The sequence below is a fragment of the Molossus molossus genome, unplaced genomic scaffold (assembly GCF_014108415.1).
Source record: "Molossus molossus isolate mMolMol1 unplaced genomic scaffold, mMolMol1.p scaffold_m16_p_4, whole genome shotgun sequence".
In the NCBI taxonomy this organism is placed as follows: Eukaryota; Metazoa; Chordata; class Mammalia; order Chiroptera; family Molossidae; genus Molossus; species Molossus molossus.
In genome coordinates, this window is record NW_023425377.1 from 8655274 (window position 1) to 8674767 (window position 19494).

The 19494-nt window shown below is 56.2% G+C and overlaps 1 protein-coding gene across 2 annotated transcripts in view; it reads left to right on the top strand.

Annotated features, from left to right (window-relative positions):
- Window positions 1-19494, top strand: part of SLIT3 (slit guidance ligand 3) — a 552483-nt gene that overhangs the window by 430036 nt on the left and 102953 nt on the right. For both annotated transcript variants that reach the window (XM_036240296.1, XM_036240297.1), the window contains exons 8-9: window positions 1458-1621; window positions 9745-9886. In XM_036240296.1, the coding sequence (XP_036096189.1) occupies window positions 1458-1621; window positions 9745-9886 (306 nt within the window). The remainder of the gene's footprint in view (window positions 1-1457; window positions 1622-9744; window positions 9887-19494) is intronic.

The window sequence follows — 19494 nt, forward strand, 5'->3', positions numbered from 1 at the left end:
TGCTGGGGGCCCATTGTAGGCCCCGTATCTTGGACCAAGGAGCCTATTAAAATGTGCTTAACCTTAAATATTGGCCCTGGAAAACCAAAAAAAAAAAAAAATTATATCAAAATTAATCATTTTAAAACAAAATCATAAAAGTCTTTTCAAATTTTTTCCAGCAGAAAAAACAAACGACATTCTGTGTGGGAACTGTGTTCATTGAGTCCATCTGATGTGATGGGATCTGGGGACCTGGCCTGCCTCCGGGGGGCGGGGGCTCGGCCGGCATGCGCATGTGTCTGCCGAGCCGGGCCGACGTTGGCAGTGTGGACCTCACACGACGAGGAGTGTGGTCAAGAGCCCTCCAGCGCTCTCCAGTCCAGGCATGGAGGTGGCCCGGGCCCCTGCTCCCTGCTGCCACTCAGTGCGACCTGGCTCGACACGGAGCACATGGAAGTGCCCAGATGCCGCGGGCTGAGCGCGTGTGCAGGGCTGGGTGTCCGGTGCCTGAGCAGCCCGTGTGGCCAACGCACTTCTCAGGGCCTGGGGCTGCAGGGAATGTGCAGGCTGGAAACCCCCAACCGAGGAGCCTCGGGGAAGCATCTTTGGAAGCCCCTGGATTGCCCTAGTTTGCCCCCCAGTTAGTGGAAAGGACATTCAAGCCATTTAACCAAACAGGATTCCCCTCGAAGCAGGACCTGCAGATCAGTTGGTGGAATTGGATCGGGCCAGAAATTGGTCTGGACTCACAGCTACTAGGGGGAGAAAGCCAGTCCTCAGAGATCCCTGAACCAGACTAGCAGCTCTGCCGGGTGGACTTGAACTTGGCAAGCGGATGAAGGGCGCTGTGGAGACTGGTATGGCCAGTACCTTACTGAAATAGGAGGACAGAGACAAGGACGCACCCTCTCTCCAGGCCCTGCGCAGCCTGACCGGTGCACTCGGAGGTACCGGTGTGGGCTCGCCAGGGTGACGTGCAGGGGTTCACTAAAGGGACACTGAGGGAGAGGAGCAAGGCCAAGCCCCGAGGCCACATAGGTCAGGCATGGAGACTGAGAAGCTGTTTCAAGGCATCAGTAACTCACAGCAGCTCAAGGAGTGACATCTGCACATGAGCCACCCCTGTGGAGTCCGACTTGAATCAGGACTGTCGCTGCAATAACGTCTCCCTCCCTCCCCTCCGACGTGCCGAGGCTTCCTTGGGTGGGAAAGAAGAGTGTGGGATCACGAAGAAGTAGTGAGCTGCGCAGAACCTGGGGGCACCCGTGGGGTGCGGCCTGCGTGGACGGTCCCTGGCTTGGCGACGCCGGGGCGGGGGCTCCTGTGGGAGTTCTGTAGTGCAGAAGGCTCTGCGCCCCCGGGGGCTGCCATGCTGGATGAAGGGGCCCAGAGGGTTGGTCCACTCTGTTCAGCCAGTGGCAGCCTCCCTGGTTCGTGCTGTGACAGTGTCTTCCCTCTGTCCCTCCCCCTCCCAGGCGCCTCCACTCCAACCACCTGCACTGTGACTGTCACCTGGCCTGGCTCTCGGATTGGCTGCGACAGCGGCGTACGATTGGCCAGTTTACACTCTGCATGGCGCCTGTGCACCTGAGGGGCTTCAACGTGGCGGACGTGCAGAAGAAGGAATACGTGTGCCCAGGTGAGTGCCCTCCCTCGGCTCTCCCTGACCTTGACGTGCCCTGGACTGGTGTGGAAGCCCCCAGGTGCCCCCAGGTGCCCCCAGCACTCTGCAGTCACTCCAAGGCCCTGGGTGCCTGGGGTTCCAAGGAGGAAGCTTCTGTCACCTGTTAGAGGAACGGCTCGGAGAACCCACGAATCCCGTTCTGTTCCGCCTCACGCGCGTCTGTGCTGGGGAAGCTCACCCTCGGTAGGTGCGTCGCATTTGCTGGGCACGTTCCTGTCATCCAGTCGCCCGTCGAAATTGGGAGACGGGGTGATGGAGGCGCTGGGGTCAGCCTGTGTGGCGGGAAAGCCTAGCTCCGCCCCTCACTGGTGTGGGCCTTTGGCAAGTTACCTGGCGTGTCTGTAAGTGGAGATACTAAGTCTGTAGCTCAGGGGCGCCGGGAGGGCTCGGCGCAGCGACGCCTGTGAAGGACCTAGCGGCTGGCACAGCACCTGGTAGCGCTGACAGGCGGAGCTCAATTACTAGAGTTCCGAGGGCCCACCGAAGGTGCTGAGCAAGCACAAGCATTGATCTGCGGGCATTTGAAGTGGGGTGGAAGCAGACTGCCGTGTGGCACAGAAGCGGAAGTACGCACAGATGTCCCCGAAGGTGGCACAGGTCTCCAGGGACGGGAGGTGGCGGAGAGACCGAGAGCTTCCCAGAGGATGGGATAGCGTTTAAACCGAGTCCTAAATGTGCTTGCTTGCTCATTTTTTACTTTTCACTGACATCCTCCAGTCCCACCAATTCTCCCTTTTCTGGTGGCAAAAAAAGTAGAGCTGATTCCTTGATTTTCTCAAAAAATAAATAAATAAATAAAACCCTAAGGACTTTCCCAGCAGCCTCTTAAGGCTAATCTTGGGGAGTCCATGTGCAGGAAGAAGAAAAACGGGGAGCATGGCTCTGGTGGGGCTGCACCGCTCACCTTTCTTGACTGTCACCCGCCTCCGGCATTGAAGGTGCATTGAGCCAGGTGGGTTGGGCCAGGTGCGTTGGGCCAGGTGCATTGAGCCAGGTGCGTTGGGCCAGGTGTGTTGAGCCAGGTGCGTTGGGCCAGGTGCATTGGGCCAGGTGCATTGGGCCAGGTGCGTTGGGCCAGGTGCATTGAGCCAGGTGCATCGGGCCAGGTGCGTTGGGCCAGGTGCGTTGGGCCAGCACGTGTTGCGAAGCCAGTGTGGCTAGGAGTGCAGATTGGCCCGCTTCTCTCTGTGGATGCATTTGCAATCGAGTAAGAATTTTCCATGAATCCAACCGCATCTCTCTCTCTGCTGCTTGTTCCTGTCATGTTACTACTTCATCAAGTTCTTTATCATCCAAAAACATTTGAACATGCCTCAGAGCAGTACCTCAGTAATTTTCTATAGACGCCCACTTAGAAATCACTTCCCATCAAACTCATTTAATAAAACCATTTATCACACAAGCACCAAACTCAAACGTAGTGACTGTAATCACAGTAATTATTAGGCAGAGGATACAATATCGGCATAAGTGCCAGTGAAAGAAATAATTATAGAGTGCAGGAGTCATCCAAGAGCTAATAAGAAAAACTAATTAGAGAGAATGTTAAAACACGTCACTGTAGGTGGGCCCAGGTCCAATGCCGCGAGCACGAACACCACGCGTCCGTCACGCAGCCTCCCTGTCGGAGGAGGGGCAGGACGCCGCCCACCCCGCAGCAGTCAGGGCCCCAAACCCGGGGCGCAGGCTGCCCCTCGTGGTCCCGGACATGCCAGCACCCCCAGTCTCCCTCCTTTGAAGCACCTAGCTGTCGCAGGCAGGTTAACAGTTGGGTAGGGGCATCCTTGTCACCTCCCCTGTTTAAGCAACGAGCCCATGTGGCGGTCCCTGCAGCTTCTCAGTGTGAAGCCAGGGGTCCCATGAGGACATGGTAGGAGTTTAGGGGGGCTCCGTGTTGGGGCCCCTGTCCGTGAGGGATTCTTCAGGTGATTCCCAGGCTCTTAGGGGTTAAAAATAGAGTGCTGTGCAGGGTGACCTTCTGGAAAGGTTGGAGGCAGATTTTCTGGGGGAACATCCATGAGGAATGCACCCCACCATTACTAGCGGGGTGCAGGACAGCCGCCTTCTCCACAGAGCGCTGCCTCTTTAATAATGGTTGGAGGTCGTTTGGGAGGCTGCGATAAAAGGGTGCGGGGGAGCAGCGTGGAGCAGGGCTCGGGCCGTGCACACCGAGGTCAAAGGCAAGGCCGTTTTCATGTACTGACCACCCCACGCACACCCACCGCCGAGGGACAACGCGCCTGGACAAGGTGGTTTTGTTCAGACCTGACTGCGGTGGTTTCAGCTCCTGGTTCAAGCTCTTCCCCCAGTAACTTGCAGGAGGAAGTCTTCCGTCAAGAAGGGGTGGTTAAAGGTAGAGGTTATCTGCCCGGAGGAAGGAAGGCATGGGCTACCAATTAAGCCATCCCTGCGTGCGGCTCCCTCACCGGTGGCCCCTGTCAAGGCGGCATCAGAAAACCCCCCTGGGCCCTCAGACCTTATCGAAACATTCGTCAAACACACGGCTGCAGAGACAGGAGAGAGCTTTCTTCTCTGAGCCGGGGAGGGCCCTGCCTGCCCCGGTCCCTGATAGCTCCCTTTGAATTAAACGCGGCTGTCTGGAGCCGGGCTCTTCTCCCCAAAGCCCTGGCTCGGGCTCCTTATCACTCCAGCTCACCCAGAAAACCGCCAGCAGCACACTGACAGACTCCGTCTCCCGTCAACTGCACCTTCCAATCGAAGGCGATTGGTTTTTTTCCTCTGGCGGAACAACTGGGAGTTTTTCACAGGGGTGAGAGACTGTATCTTACTTCATTTTCTATTAACGTTTCGGTCTGTGATCTACAACCGGCCTGCGTGGGGTCCTTCAGCTCACGCGGCGCCGATCTCTCTGTTGGCTTTTCTTGACCTAAGAGGAAGGTTAGGGCCAGCACTCGGGGCGTCCGCTGCCCCCGCTTTGTGGACCTGAACCCGACGGAGACTTGGTCCAAGTTCGCGTGACAACCAGAGAAAAGGTTCTGCTCTGGCCGTGACCCAGCTCATGTTCTGTGACTGGTTCTGTTTTTCCCATCCTCACCTAAAGGGCTTTTGGGGTGGGGGTTAAACACTAGGACTCATCTTCCTTGTCTCCATGGTCTGGTACCTTCATCTGAGAGAGTGTTTACCAGCCCCTCTTTGCAAATCCAGGGGATCGGTTCCACATTGGACCTCTGGAGTTAGTCCCCTCTTTCCTTTGAACATCTTTGAGCTCATCGGGTTGTCTACCCATTTCCCAGCCATCTGCCGTGGCCCTTGAACGTGAGGTCTCTTGTCCTCTAGGAACAAGAGGCCAGATCGTCCATGTTCAAGGTGCCCAATGCCTAGAACAGTGTTTGATCCTTCTAAGCCTCTCAACAGACATCTATTCTCATTCATTATCAAAAAGGAAATAGGTGGATCTCCCTGGAAACAAGAAACTTTCCCCCTTCTTCTTGTTTTTTTTTTTTTAAATTTGAGACTGGTTACGAAGTGTAAAGATAATTAAGGTAAGCCTGACTGGCCGCCCCTCTCCTTAGGAGGTTTTAATTAAAACACCATAATTGGACATTGCCAGAATGAGATTATTAGGTTTATAGCCATTCCCAAAATTATTATGCCTCTGCTATTTAAATCGTGTTCATTTATATTCTCATCATAATTGCTCGAGTCCCATTGTCCTCGCAGTCTGTTGTTGGCTTTTGAAAGGCCAGCGAGGCCAACAGGGGTGCTTAATTCGAATGCCGGAATTAATTTATTGCCACGTGCTCAGGAGGCCGTTGGGTCTTTCGACTCTGTGCACTCTGCTGGTGACGTTCTCTGTAAAGGCAGAAAGAGAAACTCGGCTTTAGCACCGGGAGCCCGGCCACTCCACTGTGGCCCACAGCCGTGTCTGGGCCCCGAGCCGCCCCTTCCCACCTCCTGAGACTCCGGGGCTCCGGTGGTGTCCGCTTCATGGCAATAAAGAGGGGCATTTGGGGTGCTTTTTGGCAGAGGAGATGGTAAGAAGAACATCTTGGGCAGTTTACTTAACCTTCCTATTCTTTGATTGCTCCTCAGTATCATGGGAATAGTAGTAACAGAGCCTCAGCTTTTACGAGGACCAAGTGGGCGCGAGTGTTCTCAGCACGGAACGCGGTACCTGGCACATAGGAAGTACCCTATGCACACTCTCTGCTTTCAGGAGGAGGAAGGTCGTTTTTGTCTTGGCCGCTGCTGTGCCCTCGGGCAGGGATTCTCTCTCAGGCCCCGTGTCCTCACCATCTCCATGGCCCTTTGAGGTCTGACGGTCCGCGACCTTTGCCCTACGCGGCTGGGCGGAGAGGTTGGGGCCTTTCGCTTTCAGTGTGATGATTATGCCCATTTGCCAATTAGGAGAACAGAGATGTGGTGGAGGCTGGGCAGAGCCAGCTCCCCGGTCACCACGCCATCCTCCTGTGCAGCTGGGGACGAGAGGGGAGCAGTCAGCAGAGAGAGGACAATGAGTGCCCCCATCCTGAGCTCTGGCCTGGGCCTGTCTGCCCTCAGGCAATGCATGCCTTCCCTTTCCTCCTGCTTCAGCCCAGGAAAGTCCAGAGCTGAAGGAGGGTGGGTGGGCAGGCCCCAGGGGCAGGGAAATGCTTGCCCCGTGCCCAGCTGTGTCCTGTTCTGGCCCCAGCATCTTAGTGCCCCTAGGAAGGCGCCAAGGGCAGAGCTCGGCACTGACTCCAAAGGGAGACCGCCTGCACCCGGGTCTGTAGCAGAGCAGCCCGCGGTTCTGTGTGCCGGCCGCTCACTAGGCTCTGGTTTAACGGAGAGGAGGAGACGGAGCCAGGAGAGACGCTTGCTTGAGGACAGTGAGGATTCGTGGGCCCCGTGAGAACACGCGAAGCACCAGGAACACACACGTGCATGCAGGCAGGCACATACCCAGGGGGTCCCCCTGTGAGAGACCCGAGAGACGCTTCCTATCCTGATATAAACACTGGCTCCCACTCCTCTCTGCTTCTCAGCTTGTAGTCGTAGAATTTGCCGGGTGGAAAGACAGATGTTTCCTCACCTTGTCCCTTGGACATTCACTGCCCTCTCCCCCATCCCCACCACCCCCAACATGCGTGGCAGGGAAGCCTGGGGGCGATGGATTTGGCAGCGCGCCCAGGACACGTCCGTGTAGGTGAGCTGGTGCAGAGTGGGCTGGGGACTGGCCGGTGGCCTTTGCCAGCATGGAGCCCAGGTAGACGGCCTGTGACTTCAGGCCTGAGGGTCCCACCTACCGTAGGCACTCCACCTCCCCACCCCGTGGCTGATCCTCACCCCACCCCGTGGACAGAGCCCCGGGCACTGGGAACTTAGGGGCCTCCCCTCAGGGCCCTTCCAGAAGGGTCTCTCACCTCCGTAGTTCAGCTGCCATGTCCGCAGGGCTCCTGGGCCACTTGCACTCACGAAGTCACCCTCGTGCTCACCCAGGGTGCCGACTGAGTAGGTTCTGTGCGCTGGGAGCGAACAGGACAAGGCAGACATGCCGCTGCTTTGTGGACGCACATTCTAGGCTCAGCCCGCTCAGAGGCAGAAAGCAAAGGGCAGGGGCTCTGCCGTCCCAGCACCGAGGCCCGGATGGGAACGGGCCAGAGGAGAGCGTTCCCAGGGAGCATGAGCCCATTTCCACCCCGTCCTCCACCTGCGGTGTTCCGTTTCAACGGGAGAGTGACGTCCTCGCCCTGTGAATGCCTGGCTGGGTCGCTGCCAGCCGGGATGCTCACAGAGGCTATAATTACCTCTCTGAGTAATTAAAGGTGTTGTTAGTGACCTTGTTAAGGAATCTTTTTCACAGGCTTTTTTTAAAGCCTTGACAACATGCCTTGAAATGCCGCACACCCTGCCTAGGAACAGAGGCACCGTGCAAGGCCGACTCCTCCCCCCGGGCTGCAGCCGGGTCCGGTCTCAACAGAGCTAACCTCAGGAGCCCCTTGGAAACTCCATTCCAGAACTTCCCCTGACCCATATGAGCCCTAGAGTATGTCTTTCTGCCTCCTGTCTTCTGAGACACCCAACCAAGTAATATTTTGATGGATCAAAAGGGCAACGGCCATCTGATACCCTCCGCCTCCATGGATGGACACGCAGCAGCTCAGACTGCAGCCCTCTGGGGCGCCCTGACATCCCCCGAGGGAAGCACCGGGGTGGCCGTTGTGTCTGGCAAAGCCGGGTGCATTTGCCCCTGTGGAGGGCCAGCCTGGTGGTGCACCGCCAAAGCCCTGGCGTCAGAACTCATAAGTCCCACCTCCCTGGGCCCATTTGCCGCTGGCTGGGAGGTGTCTTGCTCCTTCTGCTTCCATTTCCGGAAGAACAGGAACAGTCTGTAGACCCAGGAGGAACTTCAGAAGTCTGCAGTCCGAACCCCTATCCACGGAGGTGGTGGATGCAGCTCGAGGGGTGCTCCAATCTGCAGGCAGTTAGGAACAGTGTTGATAAGACTAACAGCAGCGTCGAGGACAGCAAGCTACTGAGCTCGGACCCCGGCTGTGCATTAACTCCCTTTGCCTTCCCAGCAAAACCATGCTCCGAAATAGGCATTGCCGTCCCCCCCTGTGTTACAGCCGGAGGAAGCTGAGGCACGGGGGCGGCAGGAGGAGACGGCGGAGCTGGAGTTCAGACCGAGGCAGTGGTTCCGGAGCCGCTCTCTCAGCCACACCGTCTCCTCCTCCTGATCTGGGCTCCGGCGGGCTGGCTCTCTGGGTGGCCGTCTCCCCAGAAGTGCAAAGACTTCCCCAGTTCGGAACAAAGCCAGGTCACCCCTCTCTCTCAGGAGCGAGTGTTGTGGTTGGGGGTTCGGCGTCAGTCATCTCTCTCTGGCATTTTCCACGGTCTCCGTCGGATCCACTCATGTGACGCTGGAGAGTTTGAAGCCCTTATACCCGGATGAGAATACTTTTCCAAATGTCCGGCCTAGAGGATGTTTTCAAGTGTGCGTGTGTGTGTGCATGCGTGTGTGTGTGTGAGTAATTTCTTTGGCAAGGTGAACTTTCCCATTTCAGCCATAGGCATCGATTTGAGTCTCTAGAGAAGGACCCCCCCAGGTATGGGGGCTACTGAGCACGGAGAGTCTCACTCGGTGTCTGCAGGAGGGCTCGCCCCGCCCTTCGCTGTGGGAGGAGGTGGGGGAGGCAGCAGGATGGCCCTGCTGGTGGGGTGCTGCGGGCGTGGGGTAAGGTCCTGGCAGGGCCACGGCGCTGTGTCCACATCTGAAAGACTGACCGCAGGTTTGAGACGCTCACCTCACTGTGAAGAAGTCATCATAGCATGAAAACTTGTACAATCTCTTCACAACGTTTGCATTTACTCCTTGTACTAGAGGTTCGGCGTGAGCGCCACAGAAAGGGAGGAGATTCTCGCGACTGAATCTTGAGTGAGTTTGTGACGTACACGTTTATCTAATTCGCCTTCCTGAACAAGCTCCTTAGGTGCCATTTTCTTGGCTTTTACCACTTAGCTTTAAGTGCACACTGGTGCCCGACTCAAACAAAACTAAGAGCTGACTCCAAGACACGCAGGAACTGCTTGGCCTTTATCTGACGTGCTGAGTTCTGCTAGCGTGTTCCGGACTTAAAAGCTGTTTGGAAAGGCCTCGGGGTCGCTGCTGATGACAGCGCCGAAGCCCCAAATGGGGAGACGCGGCCCCCGTTTCTCCTCCCACTGGTTGTGACAGTGAATCCAGACACTGGACAAGGGGATGAAGGTGTCTGTGCTCAGCAGCCAAGTCCCAGACCAACTCCGAAACCCCTTGTTCAGACAGTGGGCACCCCGAGACGTAGCCCCAGTGGACTTCTTTGCATATTGTCGCGCGTGATTGACTGAGAGCAACTCTTTCTCTCAAAGACGAGGGTGATGGGCTGACAGAGCAGGTGGAAGAATCCAAAAATAGGTCAAGGTCAGACTCTCTCCTCTTGGCTGAATATGTAGCCAGTGGCAGCTGTGAGTACGAGATGAGGAGATGTCAGCTGGTGATGATTCTCAGGTAGCTTATCAGGTGACGCTGCCTAAGGGGCCAGGAGCCCAGGCGGCTCCAGACACTGACACGAGCTGACCCCTGTGCTCTGGCCCCACAGGCCCCCACTCGGAGCCCCCGTCCTGCAGTGCCAACTCCATCTCCTGCCCTTCGGCCTGCACTTGCAGCAATAACATCGTGGACTGTCGAGGGAAGGGCTTGACGGAGATCCCAGCCAACTTGCCAGAGGGCATCGTCGAGATGTAAGTGCCCCGTCTGCCACCCCGTCTCAGCCAGGTCTCCGGGAGGTTGGCAGCATGTTGAGCGTTGGCGCTGACTGGTAAAAACCCTCGGGAATCTCTGCCACCCTCCCAGGCTCTCCCAGGGATGCCAGCTCAGTGGTCACGGCGCTAGAGCACAGTCGGTAAACTACGGCCCGTGGACCTAGTACGCTACCACCTATTTCTGTAAATCAAGTTTTATTGGAACACAGCCACACTCACTTACTCGTGTGTCGTCTGTGGCTGTTCTAGCACAGCAATGAGAAGTTATGACAGAGGAGCTGTGGCCCAGCAGCCTTATATGTCCCGTGCGGTCCTGGGTGGTGGGAGTGTGCCGGTCCCTCCCCGGAGCCACCCTGTGACTGCACCCTGACTCCACCTGGCTGTGTGCCTGGGGGAACAGCTGCTCTTTGCATCTTTGGTTTCCTCACCCGTAAAGTGTGACGATTACAATATTCTCAGGGCCACTGTGGAAACGGAATGAGACACTGTGTGTAAGCACGCGTGGCATGATCCTTAGCACGTGGGCCCGTGCTGCACAGTGTGGTGGTGGCAGACGGGTGACGAGCTGATTCATCGCTGCCGTGACCTGAGCAAGAGCTGAGCTCCCACCCGTTCACGTCCGATTGTCCTGCAGGTGGAGCGCTAGGCAGAGACCGGCTCGTGCCTGGCTGTGTGTGCGCGGATGACCAGATCTGCCCACATAGCTCGGTCTGTCCACTCTCCCTCACGCATGAGAAATGGCCCGTGTCTCATTCTGGATTGAGTAAGAGGGTCAGTCAACATTGACCCCGAGATCGCTCTGTATATGACAATAATTGTTTTCATTTTCTACGTTCACCTTTAAGTGGCTTTATTAAAAACACGGTTAGATGAAACCCTCCTACTGGAGACATCGTTAGGGAAAATCTCTGCAAATAAAAGACACATTTCCTTCGCCTCTGCTTCATCGTCATCTCCTCCTCCTCCTCCTCCTCCACCTCTTTCTCCTCCTCCTCTTCTGCCTTCTCCTCCTCCCCCCTCTCTTTCTCCTCTGCACACCCTGTGTTCCCAGCACATTCCAAGAGATGGCCTAATAACGCATTCATTCGTACATTCACTTAACACATATCTGTTGGGAGCGCCCTGTGTTCCAGTCATTGTTCTGTACTTGGGGAGCATAAACAAAAAGACAAAATTTCTGCTTATATGGAGTTTGCCTTCTAGTGGTGGGAAGAGTGTGATAAACAATAAACAAAGCAAAGTAAATTAAATAATATGAGAGAAAGTGGTAGGTTGTATGGAGAAGAATAAAGCAAGGAAAGGAGTTGAAATAAATGAGACCAAAAACAACAACAACAACAAAGAAAAACCCAAGTAAATGTCTGGAGGAAGAGTGTTGCAGGGAGAGGGAGCAGCATGTGCAAAGGCCCTGAGGTAGGAGTGTGCTTGGTGTGCCAGAAGGCCAGTGTGGAGCAAACACAGTGGGGGGAGTGTGAGCGGATGAGGTCAGAGGGGTAAGAGGGACCAGGTCATGGAGGCATGTTAAGGACTTCATTTTTACCCTGATTGAAATAAGAAACAAATGACTTACAACAGCGGCGCTTTAGTCTCTTCTTTTTCCATCTACTTTGCCAGCTTTTCTCTGATTTCCTTTAAGACTTCCTTCCCCAGCTCCTGTGGACGCAATCTATGCCTCCACACCCTTCCCAGAGTCGGGAGCTAGAAGCAAAGCGTCCTTCTGACCTGACATCCACACCTTCTGTGGCCTTCATCCACTTTCATGCGGCCTTACGGCTTCCCTTGAGCGAGGATCAACCATCAGTTCCTGCGTGTTTCACCATAACTCTCCCCCGCTCCTCCTGGCCCACGGCTCTGGCCTAGAGGAGCCCCTCTCTCCACGGAATGCCCTTCGACCTCGCCGCCTCTCCTGCTCCCCGCTCTGCTTGCCTTCTGCTGTTTCTCCTTCTCCCTGCCCTTCCTCTCTTCCCTTTCCACACCCTGTTCCTTCTCTTTTTCCCCCTCCCTTGATTCATTCTCCCTCTTCTGTCTTCCCCACCCACAGCCTTTCCACTTCTCTTCCCAGCCCCAGCCCTCTCTCTACTCGGCTAACCCTTTGCTCTTCTTTATAAGAGCGCCGCCCCCTCTCCATCATGCCGAGGTGGGACCCTGGCCCTCTCGAGATGGGTAGATGTTCAAGGCAGAACTCCTGCCAAGATTTCATGTCATTTCAGATTCCCACAGATGGTGCCTCTCTCCCTCCACCTGCCAGGTGTTCTCTTCGACAGGCACAGATTCCGCCTTAGCCAGGTCTCAGACCACAGCCTGATGAGAGGCCAGCCAAGGTGGTCGAGCAGTGACCTCTGACCCTCTACCCACCCCTGAGTCAGGAGTTCAGCCTGCCCCCTGGCTCATCTCTGAACCTCAGAGGCATGCAGCTCAGGGGTCTGGGAGAGAAATTGTAGGTACCCCTGTGGGGGTGGGACGCATGCAGACCAGACCGTGCTCGGGCTCGTGAGCTTGTGCCTGGACATGGAATCTTAAAGGGGACGTTAACAAGTTAGAGTAGTGATTTCCAAAAGGCTCTCTGATCATTCCTGAATTTTTTCCGATTTGGGGTAAAGTGAAAAATATGTGCTGTTTTTTCACTGAGCAAAATATCCAATTTGAAGGAGGGCCCTTTATTTTAAATTCCTGGACTTCCTTATTCTGTTATTGTTGTTACTAAAAATACCCTTTATTTTATAAAATGATGGCCACTGAAAGCAGAATATGTGTGCGTGTTAAATGTGTTTAATTATTGTATAATTATAAATGCATGTTCCTATATAAATAGGTATTATGCATGACACAGAGAGAGATTGTCTTAACTGGCGAAATAAAAGGCCTTTAGCCACCTAGCCTGTGAAATCCGGAAGTCTGGGAATGACTAACCTAGCTAGAGTGTTTCCAAAAATAAGCCACCGCAAACAGCAGCCAGGTTCTTAAGCGTGTAGACCATGGACTCAGGCAAACCCACATTCTATCTGCTACCCTGACTTATAGCCATTGGCAGATAACCTTTCTGAGTCTCGATTTTCCCAACTGAAAAGTGCAGAGATTAACGGTACCTCCTTAATGATTCTCGTGAAGGGTAAGCGAACCTGTGCTTGGGTCTGGCACGGGAGACAGACTGCGTTAGCAACCACTGCTGTTATTTTACTGTGACAATCAGTACTACTGCGGCCGCTGTGACCACCAGTCTTATTGGGCATAGTGAGAGGGTTAGAGGCCGTATTATTGGAGCTGGAGATACCTGTACAAGAGGTCCTTCCACAAAGCGAGGGCAGCTCTTTGAAGGTGAAGGTTAACAGAACAGGTTCAGGAACGAGACGAGCCACCTGTGTGATGAATTGAGCCTGGCGCTAGCTCGTCTCCGCACAGGTACGCGGACATGCAAATAAGTCTGCCCTGCTCTGGGGCACCCCTGGCCCACCTGCCTCATCCTGCTCTGAAACAAAGCTGAGACATCCGAGTAGGTGAGGCGGGACTCTCAGGTCGGGGCGGGGGGTGGGAGCCTGGGAGAGGGGATATGTAGGAGAGAACTTGGAGGGGCACCCTCCTGAATCCTAAAGGCAACGCAACCGCAACCCGTGCGCAGCGATCTGTTGCTGACTTAAAAGTCTTGAAAGCAGCCGAAATGCGCCGTCTCAGCAGTGAGAGAGACCAGCAGATGGGGGAGGCTGACAGATGAGAAAAAGCGAGGCAGAGAGTTGAAACTGCAGGCTGTACCCCAGGATGAATAGGAGGTGTCGGATTTATCATCCCAAAGTCAGCCGAATGGGACTTTTCCTCTTTCTATGAAGAATCCCGCCTCTTCTTTATCACCCCCGACGTGATCCATATTTCCCCTTTATCCTCCGAGACGCTTGGCGCCAAGTCAGACTCGCTCCCCACTCTCAATTCTGAGCCAGCAGAGACGCTCCTGGACTTCGGGAGGGCTTCTGTACACCCCAACGTGTTGGGGGGAGCTCTCTCTCACGCGAAGCAATCTGGCAGACTCTTAGATTCTTTTCAAAGCCAGAGCAGCTCAGAGGAGTGTGCTGGTCTCCCCACATAGCAGAGCCAGTTCCTCTAAAAACAGCTTTCTCCCCGAGAGCCCACAGTGCGATGTTCACTGCAGATTTTCCTCGAAGCTGAGCGCCCGTCAGCCGGACGGCTGCTGCTGCTCCGCGACGCGTCTCTGAACCGGCTCCAGCCCCCAGCAGGGTGGGCTCTGGGAAGAGCCGGGGCCCCACATGGCCCTCTGGTCTGTCATCTCCAGCCCCCTGCTGGGTCCTCAAGGCTGTAGAGGGACCATCTGGACCTCAGGCCCCACCGTAGCCTCTGTCCCATCATCTCCCATGCCTGCGCCACCCTCCCCACGGCGTCCCCGTCAGCCAGTGTCCACGCCAGCCACTGTGGCAGGTACATGTATTCGGTGCAGAAAAGCTGTGGATGGGCCTAGGGGTCAAGTCATAAGTGACAGTACCTAGGGGGAGAGTCGCCCCACATTCCACCTAGCCTCACCTCAACCCTGCTGTTATCTGGGCGGGGAGACAGCAGCTTAGCAAAAGCAAACGTCCCCCCCTCACGCAGATCACCGGGGGTTCAGAGAGAGGGAGAGAACGGAAAAACAAAAAGGCAGCCAACAGAACAAAGGGCTGGAGGGCCCTGGAAATCACTGACATCGGTGGCTCTCAAAGTGTCCCGAGAGCACCGGTTTCTGCAGGTCTGCCGCATGGAAGGGGGAGCCTGGAGGTGGGCAGGTGGTCAGAGGGAAGCCGACCAGGCAGCTGGACAACTAGGAACAGAGCCCTGGGATCAACAGTTCTGGGGGTGAGTCCTGCTCCTGCCTCCCTGGGCACGTTTCTTCAACATCCGCTTCACCCAGCTCTTCCCTCTTTCTAACCGGACCCCAAAGGAAAGGACTCAGGCACACGTATACACATGCGACCCGAGCGGAGGATCAGCCTCACGTCCCCACACCTTCTTCATTCACTTCCAAGGTGAGAAAACGCGCCCTCTGTCGGCGGCGTCTGCGCGCGTGCGCGTAGCGAGCGCGGCTCGGCTCTGCGCCTGCACCTGTCGTCTGCAGGCGGCCTGGGAGCGGCTCCGCCCACACGTGCCCGCCGTCCTCCTCGTGGCTGTGAACCGAACACGCAGACTCGGTGGGGACGTCTAGGACTCGCTGCCTGCTGCAGAGCCACCGGGAGCGAAGGCGCAGAAAGGGAGAGTCCAGGAAGACGACCTTGGGAGAACCGGCCCCCTCAGCCCTGTTCCAAGTGCAGAGAAACTGAACCCCTGGGCTCTGCGATGTTCTCTTCTCCAACCCAGCAGCCCAGGACGACTCTGGGCCAGGATAAAGGTGGACTCTCCGTCCGTCAGCAGGATCTGGACATCCTAACAAGAGTTCCCAAGTCAAGGGGAGACAGAGAGATGGGAGAGACTTAAAGAAGCATCATGAACTCTCTCTCTTTCTGGGGGGAGGCCGTGAAACCCGGGGTTAAGAACACAGGCATTTGAATCAGAGCAATCTAGGTTCAAGTTCAGGCTCTGCTGTCTACGAACAACCTGACATTAGGCAGATTGGTCTCTCTGGACCACGATTCCTTCATCCATAAAATGGGTATATTAATGCCATCTGCTTTATAGGGTTGTTGAAGGAATCACTGAGCCCGAGTCTGGTCACACGGCCTCAGGGAACGGCAGAGGTTCGCTGTTAGCATGACCTCAACCATGGCCAGTCATCCAGCCCAGCTCCAGGACCTCTGCCAGGGGACATGCAGCCCCTGCGTCTCCCCGGCACTCTGGTGACCTGCGTGTTGCTAGAAACATACCGTGTTTGGTCACGTGTTTGCAAGTGGCAGGTCATGAAGGAAGCACCAAGTCACAAGGGCAAATCAACACGGGATGCAGATGGCTGAAACGCCCCCATCCGGTGTCCCCCTTGTTCCCACCATTGCCAGAAGACACGCGGATGTTTGATTGGTGTGTTTGTTTTTGTGCGGGTTCTATTCAGTCAGCCTGAAGGATGTGTGCCAGACAAGGAAAGACACTTGTGCCAGTTAAGTGAGCCCTGAAGCAGCTATTGACTCTGGACACGCCCCCGAGCGCCCGTTTTTGCTGATGCCGATGCTGCTCTCGTCCTTCACACTGTTTGCCACTGGGAGTGTGGGGTTTGCCTGCTTTTCCCAGCTCTGGGACGGCCAAGTGGAACCGCCACCCGGGGTACCTGCTGCACAGATATGTGCACACACCCCAGCCTTCCTCACCCCTCCATGGGAGGGCCCTGTCCCGGGGACGAGCACAATGACGGAAGGAGTGGAGACGCCTCGGCTTCAACAGGGGTTCAGCACAGCTCCGCGATGGGGCCGTGGACTTGCGACCTGGATGAAACGGAGCTCGACTCCTGGCTGTCGCTCTTCCTGGCTCTGTGACTCTGGGCAAGTGACTTGACATCTCTGGGCCTCCGTGTTCTCGTGTGTAATGTGAGGGGGGTGATAACGCCTAGGATCTGCCTCCTGGAGATATAAACGTTAGACCAGCCGTGTGAAACCCGGCCTAACGCCTGACTTCCAAGTACCAGCTGCACATTCGCTCTTACTGTCGCTACCCTTTACTTTATATCTGAAGTAGCTGACTATTCACAGCCGCCCCAAGACAGACTGACACCCCCGGGGGCCAGTTGGGTGTCCAGCACAAGCAGCAGGATCACCGCAGAGACAGACCCTCCTAGATGTGAGTCTTTAGCCCAGGATGGACGGCGAGGCCCTGCAGGGTTAAGAGGCTCGGATGGAGCCCAGGATGGACGGCGAGGCCCTGCAGGGTTAAGAGGCTCGGATGGAGCCCAGGATGGACAGCGAGGCCCTGCAGGGTTAACAGGCTCGGATGGAGCCCAGGATGGACAGCGAGGCCCTGCAGGGTTAACAGGCTCGGATGGAGCCCAGGATGGACGGCGAGGCCCTGCAGGGTTAACAGGCTTGGATGGAGCCCAGGATGGACAGCGAGGCCCTGCAGGGTTAACAGGCTCGGATGGAGCCCAGGATGGACGGCGAGGCCCTGCAGGGTTAACAGGCTCGGATGGAGCCCAGGATGGACGGCGAGGCCCTGCAGGGTTAACAGGCTCGGATGGAGCCCAGGATGGACGGCGAGGCCCTGCAGGGTTAACAGGCTCGGATGGAGCCCAGGATGGACAGCGAGGCCCTGCAGGGTTAACAGGCTCGGATGGAGCCCAGGATGGACGGTGAGGCCCTGCAGGGTTAACAGGCTTTGTTCTCTGTTAAAAAGCACACCTTTGCACTCGATTTGCATGCGTTATACATCTTCACATCTCTCTTTCCTCAACTCCTGCAGCCTTTTTCCAAAACACCTACTTCTGCAGGGCCGTGTGACGTCTCAGAAGGAACCCTGGGATCTTCACTCCTTAAACTCCCCTGTGCCTTTGGGAAAGCCACTTCACTGGGCCTCGGTTCCCCCATTTTCAGAAAGATGGAGAGGCAGTGTGATCGGGGGCTAGAAAGAGAGATCAGTGGCCGCCCACCAGCTCTGTCACTTGGGGCAGACTGTCCCCTCCAGGTCTGATTTCCTCATTCACAAAATGGGGCCGGCACAGCTTGCCTCAGACGTGTGAGGATGAAAAGAGACAATAGACATAAATCAACTCGACTCCATAAATAACAGCTCTTCCTGGACGGTGGCAATAAAACTCGCTGTGACGGGCCGTCTTGAGCTGGATTAAATCAGCAGATGATCAAACCCCCAGGGGACAGGTATCACCTACTGCTCACTGACTCATCCTCCCTTAGCCTCGCGCCCTCCCCTACAGTCCCGATTGACTGACGAGGAGCCGCACGGACAGCCCGCTGACGGCACGCCTGGCGCTGACCCGCCGGAGCAGGCGCTCGGCCCACATCCAGGAACAGCGGGCAGCTTGCAAAGCCGCGTTGTCGCCATCCTAACAGGCAGTGGCTCCCCCAGAGGCGTCGCCAGCCACAGACTCTTGCCAAAGTGGCAGGTGAATCACAGGATCCTGGAGAGGATTTGCCACCTGACCGATGGCCCCAGAGACCCGCGGAGCCGCTGCCTGTGCTGAGAAGCCCCTGCTGAACTCTGTTCATCTGGGAAACTTGAATGTCCTTGGAACTTCTCAGTCAAGGTGGCCTCCCTGAGTCTGCTGCCCAGGTGGGTGGCTGTGTCCCGTAGCCCATGCCTCTGTGCTCCCCGGGAGCCAGCCAGGTCCCTGTCCAGCCAGCCTGCACCCACGAGCCCAGCAGAGCACACGTCCTGCCCCCGGCCACAGAGGCTCCTGAGCAGCGTCTCATCTGCAGACAGTTCGCCGGCAGCCAGGAGGATCTGTCCGATGCTCCGCGCGCCTCTCACCGGCCTCGCCTCCCGCTCCCTCCCCCGCCTGGCGAGTGATTTGTCTGTGTTATGGGCTGGCCTGACAGACCCTTCCACATTAGCAGCTGAGATGTTGTTTGAAATGGGAAAATTGCTGGCAAACTGCTCCATTAGCCATTCCAGTAACAAATACTCCGTTCCCCCGATGAAGATGAGATCGCAGAGGCGCAAACTAATACGACTGTCTCCCCCACTCTGCAGCGGGGCTCACTCTTCAAGACGGATAGGTTCATCCCAGCCAGGGATGTGCATCCGCGAGATGTGGCCTCCGAGGGGGCCGGCTCCTCCGTCGCTTCCTCCCGCCGCCTCCCGCGCGCACACACCTGCGTTTGTGTCTTCCCCGCCCGGGGTTTGGGGAGCATCCCTGCCAGATGAGGAGGTGATGAAAGAGCTGCACCTCGGAGACAAGGGAGATGGATGAGGGGGAGACGCTGAGTCCTCAGCCTGGGCTGGGGCCTCATTCATCACCTCTAATAGAGGGCCCGCCTCCCGCTCTTTCCCGCCACACCTGTTCCTGGTGACAGGAAGTCATTTGCGAGACGAAAGAATAAAGAATGGAGGAGCTCGCTGGCTCCCCATGGCCCCTGCTCTCCCACAGAAGCTGTGGGCCCAGGCCAGCAGCATCTCTCGTCTTCTCAGGGGGACGGGAGCATCCCAGCAGATCTGCAAGCAGCAGCCCAGGGCAGCGAGGGTCCCCCAGGGTCTCCAGGATGTCAGGGAGCCAGTCTGATGAATGTCAGGCTGGGAGCTAAAGACAGGGAGGCGCCTTCCCACCTCATTAGAACAGCCATTGACAGTGTCAGGAATACATCCTGAGTCATTGTGCCGTGCACCTGAAACTAATATAATGTTTTATGTCCATTATTCCTCCAAGAAAAGGGAAGGGGGAAATACCCAGAAATGAAGTTAGTCATTTCTGCCTGCCCAGGCCCCCAGCCGCGGCGTGGTTGAGTTTTAACTGAACAGTGATGTGCTTCTATGTAAGCATTGCTAGCCCTCGGTCCATCTCTTCTTACTCTTACTCCTTCTTCTCTGCATGCCCTTGACCTCTGCAGCGCTCTGTTTGGGTACTTCCGAGAGCTTTTTCTGAAGACGCTGGCTTGCAGTCAGCAAGGACCAAAACCCTCAAGCAGAAGTCATCCCTTCTAGCTTTCTCCAGGGGGCTCGGACCCTGGCCGGCTGCTCTGTGC